The 26,099-nt window shown below is 50.4% G+C and overlaps 11 protein-coding genes across 11 annotated transcripts; 7 read left to right on the top strand and 4 right to left on the bottom strand.

The window, feature by feature from the left end:
- Nucleotides 1-553: 553 nt before the first annotated feature.
- N7489_003733 (PAN domain-containing protein) lies at nt 554-1,951 on the top strand (the record flags this gene model as incomplete). Its single annotated transcript, XM_056709485.1, has 1 exon — nt 554-1,951. One exon carries the CDS (start codon nt 554-556, stop codon nt 1,949-1,951), a length of 1,398 nt encoding a protein of 465 aa, XP_056567906.1.
- Nucleotides 1,952-4,117: 2,166 nt separating this feature from the next.
- Nucleotides 4,118-5,725, top strand: N7489_003734 (T6SS phospholipase effector Tle1-like catalytic domain-containing protein; the record flags this gene model as incomplete). The annotated part of the gene is made up of 3 exons (XM_056709486.1): nt 4,118-4,235; nt 4,287-4,301; nt 4,350-5,725. 3 exons carry the CDS (start codon nt 4,118-4,120, stop codon nt 5,723-5,725), a joined length of 1,509 nt encoding a protein of 502 aa, XP_056567907.1.
- Nucleotides 5,726-6,270: 545 nt separating this feature from the next.
- N7489_003735 (uncharacterized protein) lies at nt 6,271-6,776 on the bottom strand (the record flags this gene model as incomplete). The annotated part of the gene is made up of 2 exons (XM_056709487.1): nt 6,271-6,514; nt 6,583-6,776. The coding sequence occupies 2 exons, from the start codon at nt 6,774-6,776 to the stop codon at nt 6,271-6,273; spliced, it is 438 nt and encodes a 145-aa protein (XP_056567908.1).
- Nucleotides 6,777-7,219: 443 nt separating this feature from the next.
- On the top strand, nt 7,220-9,523 carry N7489_003736 (uncharacterized protein; the record flags this gene model as incomplete). The annotated part of the gene is made up of 3 exons (XM_056709488.1): nt 7,220-7,552; nt 7,604-7,825; nt 7,880-9,523. The coding sequence occupies 3 exons, from the start codon at nt 7,220-7,222 to the stop codon at nt 9,521-9,523; spliced, it is 2,199 nt and encodes a 732-aa protein (XP_056567909.1).
- Nucleotides 9,524-11,104: 1,581 nt separating this feature from the next.
- On the top strand, nt 11,105-13,139 carry N7489_003737 (uncharacterized protein; the record flags this gene model as incomplete). The annotated part of the gene is made up of 5 exons (XM_056709489.1): nt 11,105-11,322; nt 11,396-12,009; nt 12,076-12,325; nt 12,390-12,512; nt 12,578-13,139. 5 exons carry the CDS (start codon nt 11,105-11,107, stop codon nt 13,137-13,139), a joined length of 1,767 nt encoding a protein of 588 aa, XP_056567910.1.
- Nucleotides 13,140-13,690: 551 nt separating this feature from the next.
- On the bottom strand, nt 13,691-16,277 carry N7489_003738 (putative C6 transcription factor; the record flags this gene model as incomplete). Its single annotated transcript, XM_056709490.1, has 3 exons — nt 13,691-15,375; nt 15,429-16,131; nt 16,203-16,277. 3 exons carry the CDS (start codon nt 16,275-16,277, stop codon nt 13,691-13,693), a joined length of 2,463 nt encoding a protein of 820 aa, XP_056567911.1.
- Nucleotides 16,278-17,196: 919 nt separating this feature from the next.
- Nucleotides 17,197-18,270, bottom strand: N7489_003739 (DUF500 and UBA/TS-N domain protein; the record flags this gene model as incomplete). The annotated part of the gene is made up of 1 exon (XM_056709491.1): nt 17,197-18,270. The coding sequence occupies one exon, from the start codon at nt 18,268-18,270 to the stop codon at nt 17,197-17,199; it is 1,074 nt and encodes a 357-aa protein (XP_056567912.1).
- A 366-nt stretch (nt 18,271-18,636) lies between these two features.
- Nucleotides 18,637-19,170, top strand: N7489_003740 (uncharacterized protein; the record flags this gene model as incomplete). Its single annotated transcript, XM_056709492.1, has 1 exon — nt 18,637-19,170. The coding sequence occupies one exon, from the start codon at nt 18,637-18,639 to the stop codon at nt 19,168-19,170; it is 534 nt and encodes a 177-aa protein (XP_056567913.1).
- A 1,109-nt stretch (nt 19,171-20,279) lies between these two features.
- Nucleotides 20,280-22,856, top strand: N7489_003741 (repressor protein; the record flags this gene model as incomplete). The annotated part of the gene is made up of 2 exons (XM_056709493.1): nt 20,280-22,511; nt 22,584-22,856. The coding sequence occupies 2 exons, from the start codon at nt 20,280-20,282 to the stop codon at nt 22,854-22,856; spliced, it is 2,505 nt and encodes an 834-aa protein (XP_056567914.1).
- Nucleotides 22,857-23,150: 294 nt separating this feature from the next.
- N7489_003742 (uncharacterized protein) lies at nt 23,151-24,037 on the top strand (the record flags this gene model as incomplete). Its single annotated transcript, XM_056709494.1, has 2 exons — nt 23,151-23,245; nt 23,302-24,037. 2 exons carry the CDS (start codon nt 23,151-23,153, stop codon nt 24,035-24,037), a joined length of 831 nt encoding a protein of 276 aa, XP_056567915.1.
- A 578-nt stretch (nt 24,038-24,615) lies between these two features.
- On the bottom strand, nt 24,616-25,745 carry N7489_003743 (ditrans,polycis-polyprenyl diphosphate synthase; the record flags this gene model as incomplete). Its single annotated transcript, XM_056709495.1, has 2 exons — nt 24,616-25,184; nt 25,241-25,745. 2 exons carry the CDS (start codon nt 25,743-25,745, stop codon nt 24,616-24,618), a joined length of 1,074 nt encoding a protein of 357 aa, XP_056567916.1.
- Between the last annotated feature and the right edge of the window lie 354 nt (nt 25,746-26,099).

Genomic DNA, 26,099 nt, shown 5'->3' on the forward strand with positions numbered 1-26,099 from the left:
TGTTTCATGCTTAAATTGGTCTAACATGTCTGACTTGTCTACTCCGTATGTTGTACGGAATAGTATAGATTAACTAACATCAATCTCAAACTTGATCAAATACCCCTGATCTTCACCTCCTGAACCTTCCCCCACTAACCAACACTCTACGCAGCCGATCATTGCCTCGCTATGCAAAGTCCCGCAAGCGATGACGCTTCCCGTGGGGCAGCTGTCTGAAAGACGCCACAGCCTAGTTGGCTCATGTGCCGCGTGGTTGCAGATCAGTCCCTGAACTTGTCGCTTGGCCTATCAAGTCTACCCCCGTTTGTCCCGTTCAGAGGTTCGACCGAATCATTTCTGCTGGATGGATTGTCCACTATTAACGCCGAGGCAGTGTCGAACTGGTTTGGCTCAGGGACAGCGATCACTGACCCTTTTTTGGCTTTATTGCGTGCCATGAAGCATTTGTTTCAATATTTTCAGTCTCCTCTCACCCTCCTACTTTCGTTAGCTAAATGGCCTCGATTCCTGTTTGATCTCTTTTAGATTGTCTCCGAGCGCCAACCCGACTATGTCTAGTTCTCCGCGACGATGGCTCTTCGTGGGCTTTCCGATCCTTACATTTTGCTTCATATACTATCTCTTTCGACTGCCTGAATCCAACCCGTCAATCCTGAACAACTCAGAAGAACTTTCTCAAGCTGGAGGGGAACCAATTTTGGTAGGGGGACAGAAGCAGGAAAGACCTCCGCCTCCCCCTCCCAAAGAGGAGACATTGGAGGAAAAATGCGGCCACCTACTACACGCACTTGACGATGTCATGGTCGTAATCAGAACTGGCGCGACTGAATCCCTTGAAAAAATCCCCGTCCACCTCCGCACCACCCTGCAATGCGTCCCGCACTTTGCCATCTTCTCCGACTATGAAGAAACAATCAACGGCGTCCGCACGTATGACGTCCTCCGCAACATCAGCGAGACAACGATGAACCACGAGCCCGAATTCGACATCTACCGCCGTCTACAAGAGGTTGGACGCGAAGGCCTAACAGAAGCAGAGTGGGGCGACGACACAAACGGACCACTAGGGAAAGTCAACAACCCGAGTTGGAAGCTCGACAAATGGAAATTCCTCCCAATGATCGACGAAGCACTTGAAGTCATGCCCGACGCCAAGTGGTACGTCTTCCTCGAAGCCGACACCTACATGGTATGGCCGAACCTGATTAACTGGTTGGCGCACCTCAACCCAGATCGGCAATACTACTTGGGCAGCCCCATGCAGATCGGTGAAACACTCTTTGGCTACGGCGGGGCGGGCATCGTCCTTTCAAGCTGGACGATGAACCTTCTGCACGAGTACCAGATAGAGGCAAAGGAAGATCTCGAAGCGATGACCGCACACGAATGGGCAGGCGACTGCGCGCTGGCGCGAGCGCTGCAGGGTGTGAAAGTGGATCTGACCTGGGCCTGGCCGATGATGATGACATCACGGCCGTGGGAAATCGACCATTTCTCCGAGGGATACGGGCGACAGCCGTGGTGTTACCCTGTTATCTCGTACCACCACATGGCGCCGAAGGATATTGAAGAGATGTGGGAGTTTGACCGAGCATTCTTTGCTAGTGGGAAGAACGCGCTCATGCTGCATGCGGACGTTTACCAGAAACTCATCTACGACGGGACTTTCTCGGCGCGCGACGACTGGGATAATCTCTCTGGGATCCAGATTGATTTTGCCGCTGGCACGATCCCTACGGTTGAGGTTTGTGCGGAGGTCTGCGCACGCAATGATGAGTGCTTGCAGTATTCGTTCAACCACGCCGACGGTGTTTGTAAACATGCTTCTACTACCTTCGCGGGTGTTGCTACCAATGGCACGCAGTCTGGTTGGATTACATCTCGGGTGAACAAGCTTCTCAGGGCATTCCAGTCTTCATGCCATGAGGTTCAATATATCTTTGATTGATTTTTCTTTCGCTCTTCAGCAATTTTCCTTCCGCTTGGAATGTTCTCTTGTACATATATCAATTTTCCCTTCCTTTTTCCTCTTCTTACTCGATCAGTGCATCCATTGTCACATCTGACTACAAGATGATTCCATGCTTTCGAAGGAGTCATTGGCGAGGCGTTTTTTCTATGGCGCTGTGTTGGCATCGTCTGCGGGGCAGACGAAACACATTTCTGGTCGCTGGACCGCTCTCACTTTCGTTTCCCATTTACATTACACCTACTGATCATTTCTAGTGATACCAATCTTTCAATTAGACCAAATCAATATAAAGCTTTTTCATATAGAGGTGCGGATTTGGAGATGTCTGTAATTTGGATGAAGCTCCGATTCACTGCATGGTACCTGGCCTATATTACCATCCTCGATAGATGAGACAGGGCCGTTCAAAAGAAACAACGACCGTATTGGTTCGGAAATATGACCTAGCCAAGCTTGTGGAGGTCTCAAGAAACGGCCATCGGCCGGTGCTCACGATCGCACGGGGGCTCGCAAATAACAGAAGAAGAGTAAAGCCCATCAATTTCCTAGAATATTCTTCTGGAGACCATTTCGGACGCCATTTGAATGATTCGTAGCTAGGTTCCTTCGGCTGAGGTGGTCTCCTAGCCGGGACTTGACACGGGAAATAAGCGGGCCATGAGTTCGCCATTTCGCACCTCGTTCTTTAGTACCGGCTTCACTATCATCTTGGAGAAAGATACATCGGCGTCTTTAGCCACTTGGAAATGGCTTTTAGTGCCCAGGGACCTCTCGTGACTTTATATCCCGCCCGTTCCTTTGGGGTTTCCATGCGCATACTCGACGCAAGGGTTTCTGGACGTTTGCAGATTATCCACCAATGGAGGTTCCAAGGTTGGATGAAGGAACTGTTAAAGTTAGCCATCGAATATGAAAAGCATAAAGCAAGAGCCTTGAAGTGAAAATATGAGATGCCACTCGGTCCGCCAGGTCTTCACAATCAGTGGTCAAGAAAGCCACGACTACGACGCTAGTCTAGACTATAAGGGCCACGATGAGGAGCACCACATCGGCTAGGTCTTGGTTGATGTCGTTGCCTCATCATGTATTGAAACGGCTAGGAGATTTTGACGCGCAGGGTGGTTCAGGAGGCTTGGTGAGTTTTTGTTGACATGCATGGTATGACATGCATGGTCATGTCTTTATGCCTTTGTCCCTTTGTGCAGACTGAGCCTTTGCTTTGTCAGTTTGCTATGTCTTTGTTAGTACAGGCTTCATATACAGCCTGTTTTTCCATAGATTCATAGTATGCATCTTCTTCCCGATTTTCCCTCCATGCTAGTTCTTCTCACTAGCAGTCCTCCTTCGTAGCCTCAACAGTTTTGTTTGAGGGTTGGCAGAAGAACAAAAGGAAGTCTGAGAATGCCGATGAAGTACAACATACAAGATGTATGTGCAGGTGACACATCATAACCGGAGTAACAGTCACATGATATCCTTGCCCTATTTCTCTTCGATCTCAAAGGCTCTAGCACTTGTCTCTCGGCTTGGGTGGGTTTTATTAAGAGATTAAGAGTGTATATGTATTTCTCACCATGGCCAATGACCAAGACAAAGGGTGAAACAGAGATGACAAGTGAAATGTGGACATCCAATACCAAATTCAAACCGACACTGTTGTATGTTGTGAGCGTGGTTATATTAACGGCAGTATAAAACAAATTTTAGAGTTAGGACGAACCCAGCCTTGATTAATTTGGTCCATTTAATGTATTGGCGTCATTCTGCATAAAAGGGGTGACCTCGGGACTGCTTCTCGAAGTGTCATATATATTGTACCTACAATATTGTATAACTTTAAGACTAGTCACACATCAGGTAGCCACCAACCGAAGCTCAAAACTCGACAAGCAATGACCGTGTAGATCAACTGCACACCACCCGATTCGGCAAACTAGTATCCACTAACCCTCACTTGGCGTTTCTCGCGACTCGATAGTTCCTCAATTGATGAAGATCGCCATGATCGCCGTCGTACTATGCCGATAAGTGGAGAAATATAAGGCAGATCGAACGCTGAACAGTGCCTCGAGCACATATAAACGCAAGTTCCCCCAAACTTACCCAAGAATCCCCTTCCGGGCTCTGGGAGTCGACCGCACAATGTCAGCCCGACAGATTGTCCTGTGCTTCGATGGCACAGGAAACACCTTTCGCACAGATGGCACGGACACCAACGTCTTGAAAATCTGTCGGATGTTGGAAAAGTCCGACGAACAACGTAAGCTCTACTTCTGTTGACACCGTAATAGGTCTTCTAACCGCAAGATAGTATGTTACTACCAGCGTATGAGCGTATCCACCAGATAATTACAAGGATACTAACCCCAAGCAGCGGGAATCGGCACCGACATAACCCCAGGCTCCCTGGCCAGCACGACAATCCAAAAGAAGGGCAAACTGGGCAATAGCAAAGCGCTCAATCTTGCACTGGGTCGTTCCTTCGATCGGCATGTTCTGGGTGGGTACCGCTTCCTCATGCGGCACTACCAAGCAGGCGCCAAAGTGTATATTTTCGGCTTCTCGCGTGGAGCATACACGGCACGGTTCTTGAATGAAATGCTCGATTATGTCGGGCTGCTTGGCCCGGATAATGAAGAAGTGGTGCCATTTATCTGGGATGCATTTGTGTCGTGGAAGCTTGGCCGAACGGTTAACAACCGAGAAGAGAAGAAGAGGGCTTTCGTAACCATGAAAATCAGTCGGGAGACACTGTCGCGGCCTATGGCTCGTGTGCACTTCTTGGGCATGTTCGATGCAGTCAACAGTATTGCGGATTTTGAGGTTAATGTTGACGGGATGCCCTCGAGCAAGGTAGTTCGACATGCGGTTAGCATTGATGAACGACGAATCAAGTTCCGGCCGGTGTTGCTGCGGTCACATAAAGACGAGTGGGTTCGCAAGTCTTCCTTGCACGAAAAGAAGCACGCGAAAAAGGCCTGGACCAACGATAACGAACACAATTCTGGACCTCCCGTTCTACCGGAAATCCCAAACGTCAGCCCACCAAGCAAAGATCAAGGGATCAAAGTGGAAGATGGTGACGATGATGACATGCAGGACATCGAAGAAATGTGGTTCCCCGGCGGACACGCAGATATTGGCGGAGGATGGAGTCTCGGAGCTAAGGAGGAATGGCCATTAACGCATACACCTCTCGTATGGATGGTACAAGAAGCGCGGCGGGTGGGCCTGCGGCTGGATTTGGACAAGATGAAACAGTACGAGTGCGTTGAGGAACACCATGGTGGTTCTGGATTGGAAGACACTTCGAACTTGGAGAGGGACATCTCAGGTTTAGGATTACCGGCGGATCAAGGTTACTCACGGGCGCTTCACTTGGCCGGCACTGAAGGGCATATCCATGATCTCCTTGCGTATGGTAACGGTCTCCCGCTGGTTTCTGTCCTCTCGTGGCGTCTGATGGAGTATCTTCCCATGCGACGAATGGAAGTGCAGCCCGATGGAGCGATGAAGGCTGTACGGTGGCCGCCGCCGCGTGGTCGGTCTCGCGATATCCCTGTTAATGCCCGAATTCATGTTTCTGCTATCCAGCGTATGAAGTCAGACCCGTCTTACCGTCCTGACAATTTGCTTTCTGGGGGGCAGGAGGGGGATACGGGTGACCCCGTTGGCATCGAGAATTGGGTTGTCCACTCCCATGAAGGTGATCCAGTGCGGGAGAGGTATGTTCGTAGGTCATGTGAGTGATGAGATGATATTGGATCCTTTGTAGCTGTCACCCCGTATCGTACTAATCCATGGATGGGTTCCCAAATTCACATAGTCTTATTTTCCTATAAAATAGAGCAAGTCAAGACCTGTGTGTAGTACTGTTCTATATTTTAACAAGGCCTTGTCGGCAGAAAAATCCAGCTTTTAGCCTTCTATCATTCTTTACTTGGGGTTGATATTTACACCTGCAACTCCGAATTCAAGCCTATTAAGAAAGAATGAAACAGATACAGACACACACACAGAGAGAGAGAGGGGGGGACGTTATTTATATTTCCCCAGTGGCTGAAGGACAGGACGGAACTGGGGTCGGCGACGAGCGACCCTTCCTCTGTCTGGTAAAGTCACCTGACACCCTCTATACAGGAACTACTACAATCCACCAGATTGCCTAGAGACACACGGCTATGTAATCCCGAAAATGAAGCTATTCAAATCCCACATGCATCTACCAATATAGAATATAGACAGGCTTCGATTGAAATAGTACAGACTTAGCTGCTACTTGACATCTCATATCCTCACACGGGCATGCTAAGAACACCGTCATAAGAGCAGCTCAGATGAACGCCACTTTCCGGATTGTCCACACAAGACCACTGCGTACCTGACCTCAGCAAGACCTGACCGTTCTCAGCAATCGGACCCGAGACTCTCTCAAGTTCAAGTGTAAACCGGTTAAAGTCCACGGCACCTTCGGGGAAGCGGATATAGTATTGACTGTTGTTGCACCGGGCACTTTCCTTGGGCGAGGATCCGTATGTCCTGATACCAAACCGTATTTGTTAGCGTCTGCCATTGTGAAAGGGTCCTGTTCAACAAATTCAGCTCACCATATTAGATTGCAGTCAGTAGGGGTGTCGTCGGGGTAGTTTGGATCAGTCACGACGAAATGCATCGTAGCGGAGGAGGCAGCCCTAGCTCTGGCCCAGAAATCACTGATCTGAATAGAGCTGTCTCGTTCGACGACCGGGGCGGCGAGGGCTGCACTGGCAGACAGAAGAAGGGAGAAGACAGTGAACTTCATATTGGCTTGATAGAAAGATGTCTAATATACCCTGAGATGTGGATATTGACGGAAGATTCTGAGCGGGAGAACGTACTTCTTATATGTTTCCAGGATCACACATATCTCTCTACATCCATCCATAGATGGCCTAAAGTATAACAATCTGACTGAAACACTGCAGCATACATGAAGCCCAGTCAAGTCACTGGTTGGTCAAGTTGTAGACCGCCACCGTTAATACTTGCGGCTGAGCAAGACAAATAAAACACGATGCAGCCTCAATATGAATGGGAAGACTCCATTGGATGTATCCTATGTAGATGATCTATAATAAGAGTAAGGCCCCCAGGTCACTTGGGGACTATAATCATATGTCAGGTGACTTGGAGGGGTGTTTAGGCGACTTGTCAGACATAGCGGGGGAAAATACCCACGCGTGAACTGCTGACAGGAAAGTCCAAATGGCGCAAATCCCAGATCTCATTCGAGATTCCAAGCTAGAGACATATTTTCTTCCGGACTGTACAGTGGAGACAGTCCACAGGTTCCAGGAGTCAGACTCAGCTTCTGGACAGCGTCTTGTGACCAGACTGGAGCATTGGCGGCGGCAAAGAAGAGTCGGAAATGGTGGGTTTGGTACCGTCTGGCTGGAGGAGTGCATTAAAGCTGGACGACCGGGTGGCACGCAAGATGGTACAGTCCGAGCAGTCAAGCAGATTGACATGGATACGCGATTCGGATCGATCGACTACAATCGTGAATTGGAGGCAATTGCTAAGTTCTCGCATTCTCGCGTTAGTCTCTACAGGAAGATCGAATAGATGGAGATGTGCTGATAAAAGTAGTATGAGAGATGCTTTGTCAAATCATTCGGATGGTACGAAGGACCCGGTCAGCTCTTCATAGCAATGGAATATCTCGAAACCGGCGACCTTTTTGCATATCTATATCAAAAACCGCTACCACCACTGCCAGAGGCTGAGGCGAAGGAAATCGCATACCAGATTCTCGACGGTATGTGTATGATGCATGAAAATGGATTTGCTCACCGAGACTTAAAACCAAACGTGGGTTTACTTTTCGAGTGCGGACGAGGAGAATTCACTAAAGCGAATGTATAGAATATCCTTATTAAAGCACACCCTCCAGACAAGTGGTGGATCAAACTCGCAGACTTCGGTATCACCAAACGAATCGAAGAAAGCCATGGTCAGTCCACGACGATAAAGGGTACTCCGAGATATTTTGCCCCCGAAATTTGGGGTTTTGTTGAGCGAGGGAGTGCATATGCCATTGATATCTGGGCTGTCGGAGAGATCGTATTTGAGATCCTAACCAAGAAACCTGCGTTTGCGACTCCAGGATTGCTTGCAGGTTACAAAGCCAAACAGGACTTCCCAGTCATCATGCTTACTGATGCTGGCGTCAGTCAACCAGGCGTCGACTTTGTGCTTTCACTCATGTGTCCTAGACCTAATGATCGAATGACGGCTACATCTGCCATTTCAGACGCGTGGATCCAATCGCCAATGCTCCAACCTCTTGGGTCCACGAAAGCTATTGAAGGCGAGCCACGGGTTTCCTCTCCAGCTACAATCATGACTGAAGTGTCTACATCATGGACTACGAGAACTTATTCAAAAGCACCTGGGGATGTCTCTCATGACATGCCTGGTTCAACTACCACAGTGGAACTGGTAAACGCTGCCCAAGATAAGACCATTGCGCCGCAGGGAAAGAGCAAGATACATTCTTCCCTAGGGACTAGGGTACCAGTCATTATGCAAGGTCAAGGCCAAGTCAAGACCCCTGAGTTCCGCCCTGTAGAATTCCGAAGCCAGCATCAGACTGGTCTCTCGCTCTATTACCAAAAACGGTACAAAGAGGCAGAAACCATGTTTCGAGAAGCTCTTCAGGGGCGAGAGAAGACGCTAGGCCCCAATCATGAAGACACACTCAACTCTACGCACAGGCTTGGTCTCACGCTCTATTACCAAAAACGGTATAAAGAGGCAGAAATCGAATTCCGACGAGCTCTCCAGGGAAGAGAGAAGTTGCTAGGCCCTTATCATGGAGACACACTCTACTCTGCACACTCGCTTGGCCTCTCGCTCTATCGTCAGGAATGTTATGAAGAGGCAGAAACCGTATTCCGACAAGCTCTCCAGGGGCGAGATAGGGTGCTAGGCCATAACCATGAAGAAACACTCAGCTCTACACACTGGCTCGGTCTCTCGCTCTATTACCAAAAACGGTATAAAGAGGCAGAAATCGAATTCCGACGAGCTCTCCAGGGACGAGAGGAGACGCTAGGTTACGATCACAAAGACACACTCTACTCTGCAAACCAGCTTGCTATGTCGCTTTATGATCAGGATCAATACAAAGAAGCCGAAACCATGTCCCGACGAGCTCTTGAGGGCCGAGAGAAGTTGCTAGGCCATGATAATGAAGAAACGCTCAACTCTGCGCACAGGCTTGGTCTCACGCTCTATTACCAAAAACAGTATAAAGTGGCAGCACCAATGTTTCGACGGGCTCTTCTGGGGAGAGAGAAGACATTAGGCTATGATCATAGACATACGCTCTACTCTGCGTACTGGCTTGGTCTCTCGCTCTACTACCAAAAACGGTATAAAGAGGCCGAAACCATGCTCCGACGGACTCTACAGGGACGAGAGAAGACACTAGGCCATGATCATGAAGAAACAGTCAATGCCCGAGAGTGCATGGATAAAGCCCATGCGCGAGCCCTTGGTCTATAATAATCTAATAATCCTACATAGCCTCCAGGGCTTGGAGGCAGGCGTGTGAGGAAGGCCGGTTGCCATGGATGATGGAGGGATGAAGTGGAAGATGGCTTTGAAGGGAGGGCATAGAGGTGTCTATGGAATTGGGTTTAGAAGCGTCTGCTTCGAAAACTATGTATGTCGGTAAGTCGCACCGGTTTCGGGACGTACTGATATAATCATATGTGGTCCTTCAAGATACCTCTACGTAATAGTTTCCATACAACATAGTTGTAGGCTGCTTCTTCGGAGATTCTCTCGATGATAATCAGCATTCTGGCCCAAGTAAGTAACCTACACGAAGAAATAACTCTGCTGGGATTCAAGGAAAACCTAAATTGAAAAAGCAAATACACCACAGCAGTTCACAAATTTCTATTTCCGGTCTTTTGATAACCTCGCCTTTAAGGTCTCCTAATCAATCTCTTGGCGACGATCATTGCTCTGTACAGGGTTAGTCTTGAAACCCAAATGAAATACTCCGTAGGTTCAGATGACATGGACATGGACATGGTGAATTTGAATTCGGCAATTCCATCAGTTTGTTGCTCAGAATTCGGTTCATATTCATGAAAAAAGTAGGGTAGTCGGGAAAAGTGACCCGATATCAAAACCATATTGAATCCATCAAGGCTTCTATATTTCCTAGGGACTTCCTAGGAACATCAGAAAACCAGGCAAGGTACACCAATGATTCAAGCAAAACCAAGCAAAAGCAATGGCCATGACAGAGACTTACAGAGACTTCACGATCTTCGATGAGCATATTCAAAGATTTACCGCACGAACCGCCCTCGCCTGGAAGATCCACTCACGCCAAGTCCAAATTCCAAAACACACTGCAGATCTCTCTCCTGCTTGTGCGTCTGTCTTGGCTGCATCATCATGGAAGCTACGAATGAATTGGCACATTTGGCATCAAAGAGAGGAAGCCGATATCAGTGAACGTGCAAAATCTGATTTATATGGGACAGATAGCATGATTTCCAGGGAAGACAGGCGCACATCAGTGAATTGCCGACGAGCGCACCGTCCTCCAAGGCCAAGACCAAGACCAAAACTTTGATTACCTCCGATATTCGCGCAATTTCCGAGGGCAACAGGCCAGGTCCTTTATTTTCGCCGATCCAGAGGGGTTTTTCATATGGGATTAATGCCTGGCATGTAACAGAAGCACCTGGAAACCCACACCTTGCAAATGCAATTGCCGATAAAACCTCACAAATCTCAAAAGAGAGGAAGTTGAGACCATCCGATATTCGATATTCGATATTCCTTAAGGTTCAACGACTCCAACCACGCGAGGTCCGAATGAAGAAACCTTGGAACCTTCGACGCTAAAGAACCTTGAAAAATCCGATTTTTGCTGATTGGCTGCAGATTGAATGCGGATTTTTATCAGATGATCTGATAGGAGTTGAGTGATTGATTAATTTTACCCTGGGCAATCTTCCCAGGTTGGGGCTTTTCCCTATATAATACTGCCTCCCACCTGGACCCTTTCTAACATTTTTACTCAACTGTCTTTCCCAATTGTCTCTCTCCTACTAAGGTATAATGGAAAAGACAAACGTGTCCGATCAGGTCACGCCGGCCACTACCAGCCGCGATGCTGAGAAAATGGGGGAATTCGACGTTCATCAGGGCGTGGACAAACCATCTGATGAGGCGAGCATGTCCGATCGGGACTCGCGTGACTTCCAAGGTGGTGTGCAGCGAGTGCGAGCCATTACATCGGCATGGTCAACCAAGACGCTCGTTCTGATGTTCATTCTGTAAGTCTGTGGATGTCGATTGGCAACTCCCTTCCAGGATAACAGAGTAAAAACTGACATGCCACCAATGCAGGCTCTATCTCGTGTCCTTCGTTGACGCACTCCTGAGCACAGTCGAAACCTCACTAAACCCCTACATTACCTCCTCATTCGGCAAGCACGGCCTCTTGACGGTCGTCAGCGTCCTCTCAACCATCCTGGGCGGCTCATCGAAGCTCACACTAGCCAAGATCATCGATGTCTGGGGCCGTGTGGAGGGATTCCTGATTATGCTTGTTCTTGTCGCGATCGGTCTGATCATGAAAGCCACTTGCAAAAATATAGAGATGTACACTGCAGCACACACTTTATACTGGGTGGGCCACATCGGTCTGACCTATGTCGTGGACATCATGCTGGCAGATATGACCTCCCTCAGGAACCGAATGATCATGCTGGGTCTGAATGGTACACCCGGTATCGCTAGTACCTTCGCAGGCCCGAAAATTGCCGCACTCTTCTACGCCAACCTCGACTTCCATTGGGCATTCGGTGCGTTTGCTATTATGCAGGTCGGAGTTTGTATTCCCGTCGCTGTGGTGATGCTGTTTATGCAACGTCGGGCGGAGAAGAGCGGTGCTCTTGAGAAGACTTACTCTGGACGTAACTGGTGGCAGTCGATCGCTCACTATGTCATCGAATTCGATGGTTCGTATTTCCTCATATACATCTTCTTGCATTTGACATGTGACTAACACGAGTTATTTTACCTAGTTGTCGGAATCATCCTGGTCACTGCCGTATTCACCCTAATCCTGCTCCCGTTCAGCATCGCCCCCTACGGACCCAAGGGATGGGCGACCGGATACATCATCGCGATGGAAGTCCTCGGCGTAGCATGCATTCCCGCATTCTATATCTGGGAGCGATACGCACCGGTGCAATTCCTTCCGTGGAAGTATTTGAAACAGCCAACAATGATCGGCTCATGCATGCTGTACGGCGTGATGTTCATCTCCGTCTTGTGAGTACCAGTCTCTTCCAGCCGCTACCATCAAAGGTAGCAAAAGCTAACATGCGCAATCTAGTGCCTGGAACAGCTACTTCAGCTCGTACCTGCAAGTCGTAAACAGACTCGACATCACCTCAGCCAACTACGTGCTCAACGCTTTCTCCCTGACCTCTTACATCTTCAGCCCTATCTTTGGCCTGTAAGCGCATCCCGCACCCCCCTCCTTCCTCGTATCCAAAATCTAACAAACCTTTCCCCCACCAGAGTAATCCGATGGACCGGTGACTTCAGATGGACCGCCATGGCTGGCATCCCAATCTTCCTTCTCGGAACTGCTCTTCTCATCCCGTTCCGTGCGCCAGACACCCACGTAGGCCTGCTAACAATGGTCCAAATTCTCGTGGGTCTCGGCAGCTGCATGTTCACTGTGTGTGGACAGATCGCTGTGATGGCGATCGTAACGCACCAGGAGATCGCCGTTGTGCTCGCGATCTGGGGATTGTTCGGGTCGATTGGAGCCGGCGTGGGATCTGCTATTGCTGGTGGCATGTGGAATAATATGTTCCTAAAGGAGCTAACTGAACGGCTGCCGCTGGAGAGTAAGCATCTTGCGGCCACTATCTATTCCAATATTGTGACGCAGATGAAGTACGCCGATGGCACCCCGGAGCGGGAAGCTATCGTTGGGGCTTATGCTGATATCCAGAGGAAGATGGTGATCGTTGGTGTTTGTTTCGTACCGCTGTGCATTGTGTGCACTTGGTTCTGGAGGAACGTTAATGTTAAGAAGTTGCAGAAGGAGCAGACGAGTGGAAACGTTTGGTAGAGGAATGTGGGTTGTGGGGGTTAAATTTGGATCTTTTGGATAGAGATAGAATGGCGATACGTCAATGAGTTATATATAGAAAAGAATTCTGCTTTACGAACGTGCGTCTTTTGATATTTTCGCTGAAATCTCTCGTTTGTAGTGTTGCTTCAGCTACTATACTCGTACAGATGCGCTGGAATTCGAATCCTCCTATAGTGTGGGTATATATACATAGTTTGAAAGGTGTTCAGTCTCCCATGAGGCGAAACGAAACTCTTCTTCCCTGCATCGAGGGGGTGACATTTGAGGTATGAGCCGCCGAGACGAATCTCACAGGTAATTTGACACCAAGAATCGGACGTGATAGTGAGGGTGGCTATTATGTGGCCAAGCAGACCACCGTGTCCCATTAGACAAAGACTGTGCCTGAAAGTACAGGAAAGGCTATCAACAGCCCAGAAGGTCAATGGGATATGTATCCCGAACGGGCGACGGCCTTTCATGAATGATGGGTAGACCAAAGTAACATGGTCTTTAAAAGATAGCTGGCGAGACCATACCGCGATCTCTCAGCCGCCCATAGACTCCTCGGGGACCTCCTGGAAAGTCTCCGGGAAGAACCCAGGCGGCGGCCATATATCTGCTATAGAAGGCGGATGAACCAGTGGCTGTGATGCGCCCAAACGATCCGGGTCATGACAGAAAGCCTGGAATGTACTATCATCCAAGAAGCCAAAATCCTTCAGACCGGCCTCGCGGTTCGTGGACCATTCAGTTGTATCCAGGTATGCGAGGTCTTTGAAGATGGCATCAATGTCACCGGCGGAAGTGATGTTTCCAGGTATCATTGGGTTTGAAGCTCCCGAGTCGGGAGTTTGAGGTTGTGGTTGCTGGTGTTGTGCGCTGGCTGCGGCATACATGGAATCTGCTCTGCTGCGCGGAGTGATCTTGTCTAGTAGGACAGACCGTCCTTCCCTTGGGTGGTGTGGTGATACGTCCATCATACCTAAATCCGTGTTTTCCATTACTGTGTCTTTTGGGGTCAAAGACTGCCCATCGACTGGCATACTGATGCCAAGGATGGAAGAAGTGTAATCTCCTTCGCCGTTTTGGGGTAGGCTGCGGGCTCCGCCTGGATATTGCATGGAGTCGGCCATGGTTGCACCGGAAAATGGACGGCCGACTGCCCCCGGAAAAGTGGATAGCCCCCCAACGACATCTTTGGAGTGCTGCCACCTTTCCACGGCGGAAACTAAAGATCCATAGGCTGGCCATACGGAAACGAAAGCTGCGGTTTTCTGTCGGAACTCGTCTGTCCACCTGGCAAAGGGAAAGGTGTCCGATGAGTCGGCGATACTCCGAAGTCTGAACGCTTGCTCCGCCATTGTGCGAAGGCTTAGCTCGAAAAGCGGTGGAAAACCGCACATGGAGAAATTCTCCAAGTGTTGGGTGAGCATAGAGAGTCCTCGGTAGAGGAGCTTCTTGGCCCCCTCTGTGGCTGGGCGCTGGGAACGGTGCAATCCCTGCTCACCCGAGATCAATTGCAGATAGAGCCAAAGCAGAGTAGCCACATAGGTCAACCCCAGGTAACTCTGATGGGGAAGCAAGGCTGAATGCCGTTCTGGATAGATGCTTTCCGGTCCAATCAGGCGGCATCCCAGAGGTAGGCAGTCGTCCCACTGCTTAAGCTCCATGACCAATTGCTGCGCAAAGGTGGCCATATTATATCCCGAAGACACATGACGGGAGATCTTGTTGAGAACACTCGCCAACTCAACCAAGCGGTTGAAGCAGCTCAGGGCCAAGAGTGGTCCTCGGCGTGGTGGGTTCTTGCTGCCCTGTGGAGCACCGGTGGGTGGTAAAACGTCCACCCAGGAGTTCCACTCCTCTAATCCGTCCTCTTCCAAAAGGCCCACCGCAGTAATGTCGCTTGGAGGCATGGCTGGACTCCGTGAAAGACGGAAAGAGAGCAATGAATCAACTACAAAGCATCCCAAGAAGACCGCTTTGCCTTGTCTGAGTTCATCAGACCGACGACTGTCGGACACACTTCCAAGACCCATGGCAATCGCCATGCGCACTGCCTGGCCGCTCAACAACCAAGCCGCGGTCCAATCTTCAAGGCCCATATTCACCAAGGTCAGCAGCAGCAATGCCTGGATATGGCCAGGTTCATAACGCTCTTTCTCCGTGGGAATGAGATTCCGCGAGACGGCATAGTATTCCTTTGCCAGGGCGACCGTTCCAGCGGGACCTGCCCGTGAATGCGTTCGCGACTGAGTAATGGTATAACTCAAGATTGCCCACAGGGCGGCATGATCTCCGGACCCAGGGGAGGCCGTGGCAATAGAGAGGGGGTGTTGGCGTAAAGGTAGGAAGCGCGAAGAATGTTATGCTTGGCCACCACGGGAAACCATGAATGCGTGACTGCAAAGTATATATCGAGCAGCTGCGAAGTCTGAGGTGGCAACTGCAGGGTATGTGGACTGGCAGCGGTCCCCCGGCCATCCGACTCTTTCGACAATCGAGCCCGCTTAACACCCGGCGATGCGGCAAAGGGCTCAACCACACGCGGAGCACCCGGATCGAGCGGGGTGGAAGTGCGAGCTACTCGGAACCCCCATTGACCGTCGGACCCATCATCTTGCGGGTTACGCGATCGCTTCCCGGTCGCCAGGCCTGGCGTATCTGAATTAGAGAGCATTTTCTCCAGCGCGCCGAAGAGCCGACTCGTTTTCCAAGACTCGTGTAGACTCTCGGAGGCACTATCGTCCGACCACACGGACATCAGCTTCTCGCGACGACCGGTGGACTCGGCGGTGTTTCCTAGCATGGCCAACATGGTATCCTCGAAGCCGTCGATGTTGCAGATCGACAGCGCCCACAGCTTTTCCAAACCACGGACGTAGCCCTCGGGGAGACCGCGTTTCTTCGCATGGGGGTCGTAGGAGCAGGACTGGCCCGATGCCTGACAGGCGGAACAAGTGGGACGAATGCCATCGCATTTATCCTAAGACCGGCGAGATATTAGATTGGGCGAATGAGATGTACGAGGAATGAACATGGCCGGGCGCGACTCACTTTCTTACTGCGACAGCGATCGCAAGCTCGGGAGACCCTCTTGCGCCGAGGGGCCTTATCCGATCCCTCATCCATGGAGAGGGGTTATTAGCGCGGGCAATACGCCATGTAGAGGAAATAAGGGGACCAGCAGTTCTCTCTCAAATTCCGAGTGCACTCGCGGAATTAGGAAAGTAATGCAAGGTCGGGTATAAGAAACAGGCCGAGACTCGGGAACAGTCGAAGAGTAAGACCAGAAATAGAAAAGTGGAGGAGCGGACTCTGACCCATTACCATGTTGCCTCGACGGCTGAGGTTACAGGCCGAGGAAGGGTCTCGGGCGTAAAGTTCGGGATGTGAAGGCACTCGGAATTATCGGGGGGATCTCCACGTCCCCATGGAGTCTCCCAATTGGAACATTTAGTGTATCATAGTAGATATTTTATATATTTAGATATTCATATGTTCTTGTATATGAACGAGATCATTTCTATAGCAATTCTATAATTATATGTCTCTTTTACCCTAATATTTCATGAGCAACTATATAACTAGGTAAGTAGATTAGAGACTGATCAGGCAAGGCATCAAGGCATCAAGGCATTCCCGACGTATACCCGGAAACCCGACGCTTAACCCGATTGGGACTCTATATAACAGCTGTAGAACTACCTACAAGACTGGGAGTATAGAATTAGGTCAAGCCTACATATAATCCATCCTGTCTCTATTGGATATTTCGGAGAATACCCCATAGCCAGGATACATGCAACTTTGACGTAAACGACTGGACTGAGCTTGGTGTGTACAATCGACCATATCACGCATCCAGACACCAAGGTCATTCAAGGACACTGGCCTTTCTCAACAAGCATCGACAAGTCCCGCTCAATGGCGCTAAACTGCCCTTGGAGTGGATACTCGGATACTCAAATTCATCAGTCATTCATCCGACTGGACTCGAAAACAAATGTCTAACCGTACGCACGCTGTCTTTCCAAGCGTATCTCAGCAATCAATCCTGTTTTCCCGACCCAGGACCATAATTCATCCCATTGGGTGCCCAGTGGGTATCCGCATAAGGCGCATTATTTGGGACTGCATACGGCCCATGCGGGGCCGCGTTGACCCCAGACATCATAGGCGGTTGGGCGGAGTACTCAGGAAGATCGCCAGGGGCAAAGTCACTAGGAGTCGGCCCCGTCGGCGCCTGCACTCCAGTAGGCACTCGATCGAAATGTGCGTCTCCCTGTGCCGAGTGCACAGTGTGCGTCAACATTCTCGCGCCCGGAGCGTCTGTCCGAACTTGCCCCGACATGATATCCTTGACAGGCACCTTTCGGCCATAGAACCGCTCATTCTCATCGTTACGCTCGATAATAATGCTTCCGTCGACTTGCATACCGGCATAGAATCCCCGGCTCTTGACGTAGGTCCAAATCGGAGCCCGACGCTTATGCACCTCTGACTCCAACACACCTCCGATTCCAATCGGGCCAGCGGCGACGGTGACTTCGCTGCCTAGGGTCACGCGCACGTTGTAGAAGGCCTCCAGTGCTTCGTAGGTGTTGATCACCATAACACAGTCGTAGATATCCGCACCAACAAGGAACCCAACGCCCGCAGTATGCATCAGGATCCCAGACGGGGCACTCCACTCCCCCGTCTCAGGTATGCGTGCAATAAGCACTCCGCTCCCAGAAGCACCACTAACCCACAGCCCCGTCCGCATCGCCGTAAAGATAACCAATCCCTTCGCGTCGCGGATGACCTCCTTTGGGATCTTCTTCAACACCTTCTGCTTCCCGCGGGGTCTATCAATCTGGTTCTCTGTTCTGTTCCCAGGCGGAAGCGCCACTGGCGGCGAATCCTCGACATAGACACCGTCTTTGCAGAAGCTCCGGAGGATGCGGGCGACTTTCTCGCTTTCCTTGTCGAGGGTCATAGGCCAGAAGGCCTCGGAGCCGAGTTTGTTGCTGAGGCGGTTGACGGGGGCACCGAGTTTGTCGAGGGCATCCCAGCCTTTGTCGAAGCCTTTTTTGCCGTAGGTTTTTGTTTTGCTCCACATGCTTTGGTTTGGTTGGGACATTTTCTGTATCTGTAGCGAGGGGTACTCTGGCTTGGAGGATGCACTCGAAACACAAACTACCTAGATATAAGCCGCCCCTATGAAGATAAGACCTAGGTCGTGCATACCTAGGTAGTATGACCTAGCGCATTATTAATGGCTGCCTGTTAAGCAGTCCCTCGATTTGGCTGCCAACCGCTTCGGTGTCCAGGTGCTATAAATAGTACCCGCTTCGTATTCGTGTTCATCGATGTGTTGTACATTCCACAATCAACCTGGGTATACATAACAATCAGTATTCCCAAAGACTCAGTCCAAAGACGCAGTACATAGCCTTAGTCGACTTCGTCTACTTTCTCGGCTGAATTGCCTCTAGCATACTCCATCATGAGAAATAAGCGTCAGGTCTTTCTTTCGCTGCACCATCGCAATTCTCTCTCTCTCGGAGGAAACAGACAGCGATTTGGCTACGCGGCCTACCACTGGGGGATTTTCATTTCTCCTAAAGGTCCCAGTAGGCCGGACTGCTATGCTTTTGACGTCAGCAATGGAGTTGTCCTCGATCCGGTGCATCGAGTCAATCTTAACGAAGAGGGCAATTGGCACTTTCGAGAGAAAGTAAACGATCCAGACCAGGACAGCCTACTTGGAAGGGTCATGATTGGAAAGGTGCCTCATGAGGTTACCTATGCGCAAATCCGCGACCTTCTTGAATCGATTCCACTTCCGCAAAGGGATGCTCTACCGGAACAAAACTGCGTCACTTGGACGAGAGCTGCGATTCGTAAGCTTCAGGAGAACGGTCTTGCAGAGCAATTCGATCTCGACCGGTTTATGGACAAGTCGCTCGCATTCGCAGATCAACGCTTGCATACCAGATCTACACCCACTAGCATCAATTACACTACCCGGCCTATGTGACTGGCGAAAGGCATTAGATTTGAAGTAGAATAACCGGTTGTATTGCAGTTCTATAGACAAGGACTTTCACCATAAAGGCTACTCATTCTGAACACCACGTAAAGGTGCAAGTCTTGTTCAGGTGTTGCACACAAAACGCGTGCAACTGGGTTCCAAGAGAGGTGACAACATTGGCCTTGCGCTCTCTAGGGGATGTATAGAAATGACCTGGAGAGAAAGTGATGAAGTTACAGAAATAGCGGACGAGCTAGAGAGAGAGAGGAGCGAGGAAGAGAATGGATCGTGTTCTATAACTGCATGCCGTGGACATTACAATAAGATCTTATAACCTCGATACGTTGATGGGCTTCGGACTATATGGAATCTTGAAGATATTGTCATACTTGTATACTAGACTAATAGGCAAGTAGATATCCTATAGCTCCTTATTAAAATGACTAAATCCAGCTTTTACTTAGTTCCATCTACCTCTCTTCGCTATTCTCTCTTCTACAATCCTAGCGGGTCCTACGTGTAGGTCTGTAATTGGCAATTTGGAAGAGCAGCGAGAGAGAGGGAACTATCGAGCTGGAATAGACTAGGCGAGGGGATTATTCGATCACTTGATGCAATTTCATGTAGTTTGAAGACTTCGATGTTGGTGAAAAGCGCTATAAGCCAACATCTACCTTGTAGATGTCCGTAAAAACAGTCCATAGAATCTCACATTGACCCTTTCAGATAGATTCCGGTATGGAAGTGATCAAGAGATATAGAATCGCCATGAGAGGGTGTGCAGTCAACTCCATTGCCGAGTTGCATAGATCTGGTGGAAAAGCCTTTTGCCGGAGACAATCCGGCAACCTCCCAGTTCCTCATTCCGAACATTCACCAACTTGGAATATCTGGGGTATCGAAGGTTGTGGGATTGTTATACTGACATCCTTAAATTTCACCCTACATTATCCTATCTATTTATCTATTATTCACAGCAGTCCCAGCAGTCCTGCTCATCCCTTCTCAACCTCAAAATCTCCCCGCATTACACCTCTGCGATTCTATGCCTTGAGTGCATCTGATCATGGCGCTCGTTCACTCGACATAGACCAATTGATCCATCACCTCTCACCATGCTCGATCCTAAACCCACTATTCCTCCCACGGCCGACGCCAAGTCCGACATCCCCGCATGTGCCACCAAGGAATCTTCCTCTCCCATGCTCCGCCCCGAGGCTGCCCCTCGCACATTTGCTCCCGATGCATCCCTCGTTCTGATCGGCATCCGCGGATGCGGCAAGCGCTCCCTAGGCTTTGTCGCCGCGACCGCGTTGAAGCGACGCTTCATTACCGAAGACCACTACTTCCGGGAGGTCACGGGCATCACGCGACAGGAATACCTCAAGCAGTATGGCAGCCAGGAGTTCCAGCGCCGCGACATTGAAGTCTTGAAGATGATGCTGGATAACCACCGCACAGGATGTGTCGTGGAGTGTGGGCTGGCCAGTCTGACGCGGCCTGTGCAGGATCACCTGCGTCGCTATGCCCGGTCCAACCCAGTGGTTCATTTGCTGCGCGATATCGATCGCATTCAGCAATTGCTCGGCTTAGAGGACCAGGCGGTGCGGTTGTTCCGGGAGGGGGACCCGATGCATCGGATGTGTTCTAATTTCGAATTCTATAATCTTGAAGATCGGACGCGTACGTCGGACGATGGGAGCCCAGATCGCCGGTCTGCGGATTACTCCTTCAAGTTGCAAGAGGTCAAAGAGGATTTTACACGGTTTGTGCAGTTTATTACTGGACTCGATGTGAATTATTCGAGCTATGACTCGCCGTTCGTTCTCTTAGAGACGCCGCCAGAACTGCGCTCTTTTACCCATGCTATCTTCGTGCGGTCTTCAGATCTGATCGCCGACAATGTCAACCTGACTGAGCTTGAGTCTGGTGGAGATGCCATCGAGCTGTGCGTTGATCGCTGGAGCCCAGACATGCCAGCCACCATCAGCAAACAGGTCTCTGTCCTGCGTCGAAATGCGCGGACGCCTGTGATTCTCTCCGTTGACGTCTCCTGTATCGGCACCGGCTCCCCGGAACCGGCCACCTCTTCTTCTCGGCTTTACTTTGATATTCTCGAGCACGGTTTGCGCCTGGGTGTGGAATATCTTGTTGTGGATCTGACTCAAGACCGATCCCGGCTGGCTGGGACCATCAGAAGTCGTGGGAATACCAAAATCGTTGGGCAGCAGGTCTTTGAGCCATCTTCCCCCACTACATGGGACAGTGCGGGTTGCATAGCCGTCTACGATGAAGCTGAAAAGCTCGGTTGTCAGCTCGTGCGCCTCCTCCGAGTCGCAACAAAGCGCGAGGAGAATGCCGCTGTGATCGAGTTCTCCAATAAAATCCGATCCCTCCCGGGAGATCACCCACCGCTCATCGCCTACAACATCGGTGCTCTGGGCCGTACATCACAAGTGTTCAACTCGATCCTCACTGCAGTAACACATCCAGCGATCACTCAATCCGCAGAGAATAAGCACGACCCGCAAATAACCTCTCGCGATGCCGTCCGCGCGCTCTTCCAAAGTTACGTGCTCGACCCACTCAAGTTCTACATCTACGGAGAGAACGTCGCCTACAGTCTATCCCCAGCAATGCACAATGCCGCACACCAACACTGCGGCATGGGCCACACCTACAGCATCCCAGATTCGCCCTCTCTCGCAGTCTTAGACCGACTTGGCCGGGATCCACACTTTGGAGGATCCAGTGTCGTGCAGCCATGGCGTGTACAGGTATATCAAAAGCTCGCCTCGAAAAGCCGACATGCTGAAGCCATCGGGGCAATCAACACAATTATGCCGCTCCGCGGGCACGAAGACGGAACGATGTTCCCACTCCAAGAACAAGCCAGCCGACGCAACCAGGCTGGGCGTGTGCTGGGGTGGTACGGCGAGAACACTGACTGGGTCGGGATAATGACGTGCATCAGGCGACATCTCTCGCCGCGCAACGCAATCAGCGCAAAAACTACAGGCCTCGTCATCGGCGCGGGCGGCATGGCGCGGGCCGCCATCTACGCCATGCTTCGACTTGGATGTCGGAAGATCTTCATCTACAACCGCACGCAGTCGCGTGCCGAGGAAGTCGCGCGCCACTTCAATTCCTGGGCATCTTCGCAGGTGGACTCGACTGAGGTGGTTTGCGTCTTGCAGTCACTTCAGGAAGACTGGCCTGCGGGCGTTGCTCAGCCTAGTCTCATTGCCTCTTGTGTGCCGGCTGATCCAGACCGAGATGAACCACCAGCGAACTTTGAGATGCCGGTGCAGTGGCTTGGGAGTCCTACAGGGGGTGTGATACTCGAGGTGAGCTTTTCCCCGTCCCCCGACATCTGTGTATTTCTTGTCACACGTACTAATCGAATTAATCGAATATAGTTGGCCTATAAACCCCTCGATACACCACTGCTACGACAAATGCGCCGAGTCCGGAGCGAGACTGGACGGCCTTGGGTCTTGTCTGACGGATTGGAGAATGTTACTGAACAGGGTATTGCTCAGTTTGAGTTGATGACAGGCCGCAAAGCACCTCGGCGGCTTATGACCTATGAGGTCTTACGCAATTATGTAGGTGACAATGGGCGTTTTGACGAGAAGACTATTCAGGCTCGTCTAGATGGTGTTGGGTCTCCGATGACTGGAAAGGAATAGAGGGTTCCAAGGTTGGAATGAGTATGATTATGATCTTTTCTTCCTGACTCTTTTTTTTTTTTGTCAGTCATGTATATATAAAACAATCTCAAACAGTTCATATCATCATATCGCGGACTAGTGTAATCTCAATGGAACGTGCGCTGATAACACACTCCTATCGGCACACCGCCCGGGCTTTCTTTTGTTTGGGTCTCCTTGTCAGCTTCATTTCACTCGACTTCCCCTAAAGTTTCTTGTTCATAGCCATCTATAATATATTCAGATTGGCTTGAAAACGGCCTACCATCACCAATGCCAGGGTTTTCGCCCGAGCAGCCCGACTCGATAACGGCAACATGGAAGAAACGCAAGTGGGACCATGAGGAGTCTAGGACTCTAGCACGTCCGTAAGTCTGACGATGTTTCTCTCAGTGGGGTGACAGATAGACTAATACGATACTAGACCAACATATGTCCCATCCTACCGAGTCGATCGGCCCGAGTACGATGGTAGCTGCTCATTGCCTCTATCACGACACCCAGACGGAACAGACATTTCCTTCCGACCACGCTGCCTCCCTCGCAAGCGCCGACATGTTCAAGGCCCTTACCTTACACTGCCATCCCATCAGCACCAGCATCAACATCAACTGCAGCAGCCACATGGACTCCAACACCAACAATCCCCAACCCACCTCTCCCCAAACATCTACGGCACCCCAAACCAAGACCCATACTCACCCCCGGTCTCCCCGAAAACCCTCGTCCCCTTGCACTACCCAACCCAGCAATCCGCCTCCCCTTCTGCCCTCCGGCCTTGTCACATATGCCACCGCCGCCCAACAACCCGCCAAGTCCTCGACGCCTACGCAGATTGTGATCTCTGCCACGAGCGAGCATGCTTCATCTGTCTCCGACAATGCGATAGCGCATCCTGCGGCGGAGCTTTCGGTCTGTCGAAAGATTCAAGCATACATATGCACATGCACTCGGGCTCAACCGACGACGCCAGCTACGATGCCAGCGAGGCGGCCAGGAGGAAAATTTGCTCCGGCTGTGCTGTGGAAGAAGTCACCGACACCGGGGCGGAGATTGTCCGCTGCCTTGACTGCGTGCGTGGTGCAGGCTCGTGGGCTGCGGCGACTATACCGTCTAATTGGGCTTTGGACGATATGCAGCATGAGGATATGACTGGGTGAGGGCTATATGGGGTTGATTTCACCTCTATGGGGGTTGAAGATGGATATGACAGAATGACACATGAAACTACGGTATAACATTCTTTACAACCTCAAGGGTTGTTTTTGCTGCTCCTTGGGGAGTGGTATTTTTCTCGGAGTTTGATATTGGGACTGCACTGGACTGGAGGAACTGGGATTGAGGTGGATATTTTTTTTCTTTTGGCATTTATATTGTACATGCAGCATGGCGAATTAACGATCTTTGGTTCTTTTATATCTAGCATATAGCATAATGATATCTGCCTATTTGTATACTCCTATCCTATGCGTATATAGACTACATAGACTACTCTCGGTTTCCATGTAGATGCGCATCTCGTCAATATTTGTTCTATAATATCTACAGTCGAGATATTACCGTGTGAAACAATCAATCACTGATTAAATGCCATTAATGCGATGCCAGAAATGAAAAATATAAGACGCATGAATAGAGTAAGGGTATAGCCAAAATGAAACCCCCATGCTCATCAACATTCAAAATCCCCATATCCCCAATATCAATATCAATATCATCAACCCTCAACCCCTCTACCCTACCTACCAAACCTCATCTGCGCCCCAGCAAAGTGCCAAAGACCACGCATATACCCTTGGTACTCAACCGCCTCCCCATCCCCACTAAGTCCATGACTGCGTCCACCAGTACAATACATCTCTGTCAACCTCAGCTGCCACGGCGGATACCCATCGAGCTTAAGGAATGGGCCAAAAACAAGCAACAGGTCCGGCTCTGGTTTGAGCACCGTATCCGGTAGGCTGGGATCCATAGACAACGGCTGTGTGGTGATCTCGCTGATCTCCGCATCGACCAAATCCGGCGTGATATCTTCCGGGGAAAGCTTGCCGTTCTGGCTCATCTCCGCCAGGGTCTTGGTTAGGTCGACGAGGGTCTCACGGCCGTCCGTTGAGGAGAGAAGAAGGATTGTCAGGGTTTGATGCTGGGCTGTGTTGTCGGTGGTATTTGAGATGGGTGCGCTGCGGTGGACTGGGTGGTGAGGGGCGAAGACTTGGAGGATTGGTTGATGGCTGGGGGTGCCATAGTAGGAGGCGAGTTTGGTGGTGATTATTTGGTGCAGAGTTGGGATGCAGGATTTCAGGACGCCTTGATAGAGGTTAGTATTACTGTACAGCCTGAATATTAGAGGAGACCATTCATACCGGACTTCTCGTATACACTGAGCTGGGAAATCCCCGAGCACGAACTCCAGGCTGCCAATTCAGCAACCTCATCCATCAATACCGCAAGAGCGTCATCTTCCTTCCTAAGTGTGAGGATTGTACTCAGATGCTGCGGCAAGCGCTTGAGATTCTTCACATCTTTCCGGATCAGCTCGGGGGTGCGGTGGTGGTGATAGACGATTGCGAAAATGCGGTCGACGACGGCATGGTACGCTTGCAGGAGACGGACGACGATGCCGAAGATGATATGCGTAAAGGCATAGGCGAGGTAGTGGGTTTGCGACTTGAGGAATGTGCGAATGGGCGTTTTGCGTTGTGCCTTGCGGCGCTCGCTGGCAGTCGGTTGTGGTGCTGGCTTCGTACCTAGCTCGGCGGGGTCGGGGAGGTAGCCCTTGAGGAGGGATTCGCGTTCCGCTGCACTGAGTTTTGTGCCTCGAGCGCGTAAGTCGTCGCGCAGGATCTCGCGATCTCGTTGGGAGACCATTGTGGTGGGTGAAGGAGGGAAGTGGAGGTGTGTGGATGTTCTGCTTGTACGGAATAGCTGAACAGCTAGATGACTGTATACAACTGGATACTAACGATTAGAGGTTCTTGTTGTTATGGCTATTTTCGAGGTATCTCAAAGTATTTAAAGTATTCTTTCATTTCTATTTCTATTAATATACCAAGTTCAGCTTCAACTGAATATCTCTGCCTAGTATATAGAAATAGAATATGTGCGTGGCAGTAAATCTCCCCCGAACCAAATCCGTCACCCCTCAGCCCTCAGCTTTCCCCGGATTCCTTCTCTTCCAATTATTTCCCCAACGGTCTAAGGGAGAGGAGACACGGTTGTCCA

This window comes from Penicillium chrysogenum (genome assembly GCF_028827035.1).
Source record: "Penicillium chrysogenum strain IBT 35668 chromosome Unknown utg000002l_segment0_segment0, whole genome shotgun sequence".
NCBI classification, from domain to species: domain Eukaryota; kingdom Fungi; phylum Ascomycota; class Eurotiomycetes; order Eurotiales; family Aspergillaceae; genus Penicillium; species Penicillium chrysogenum.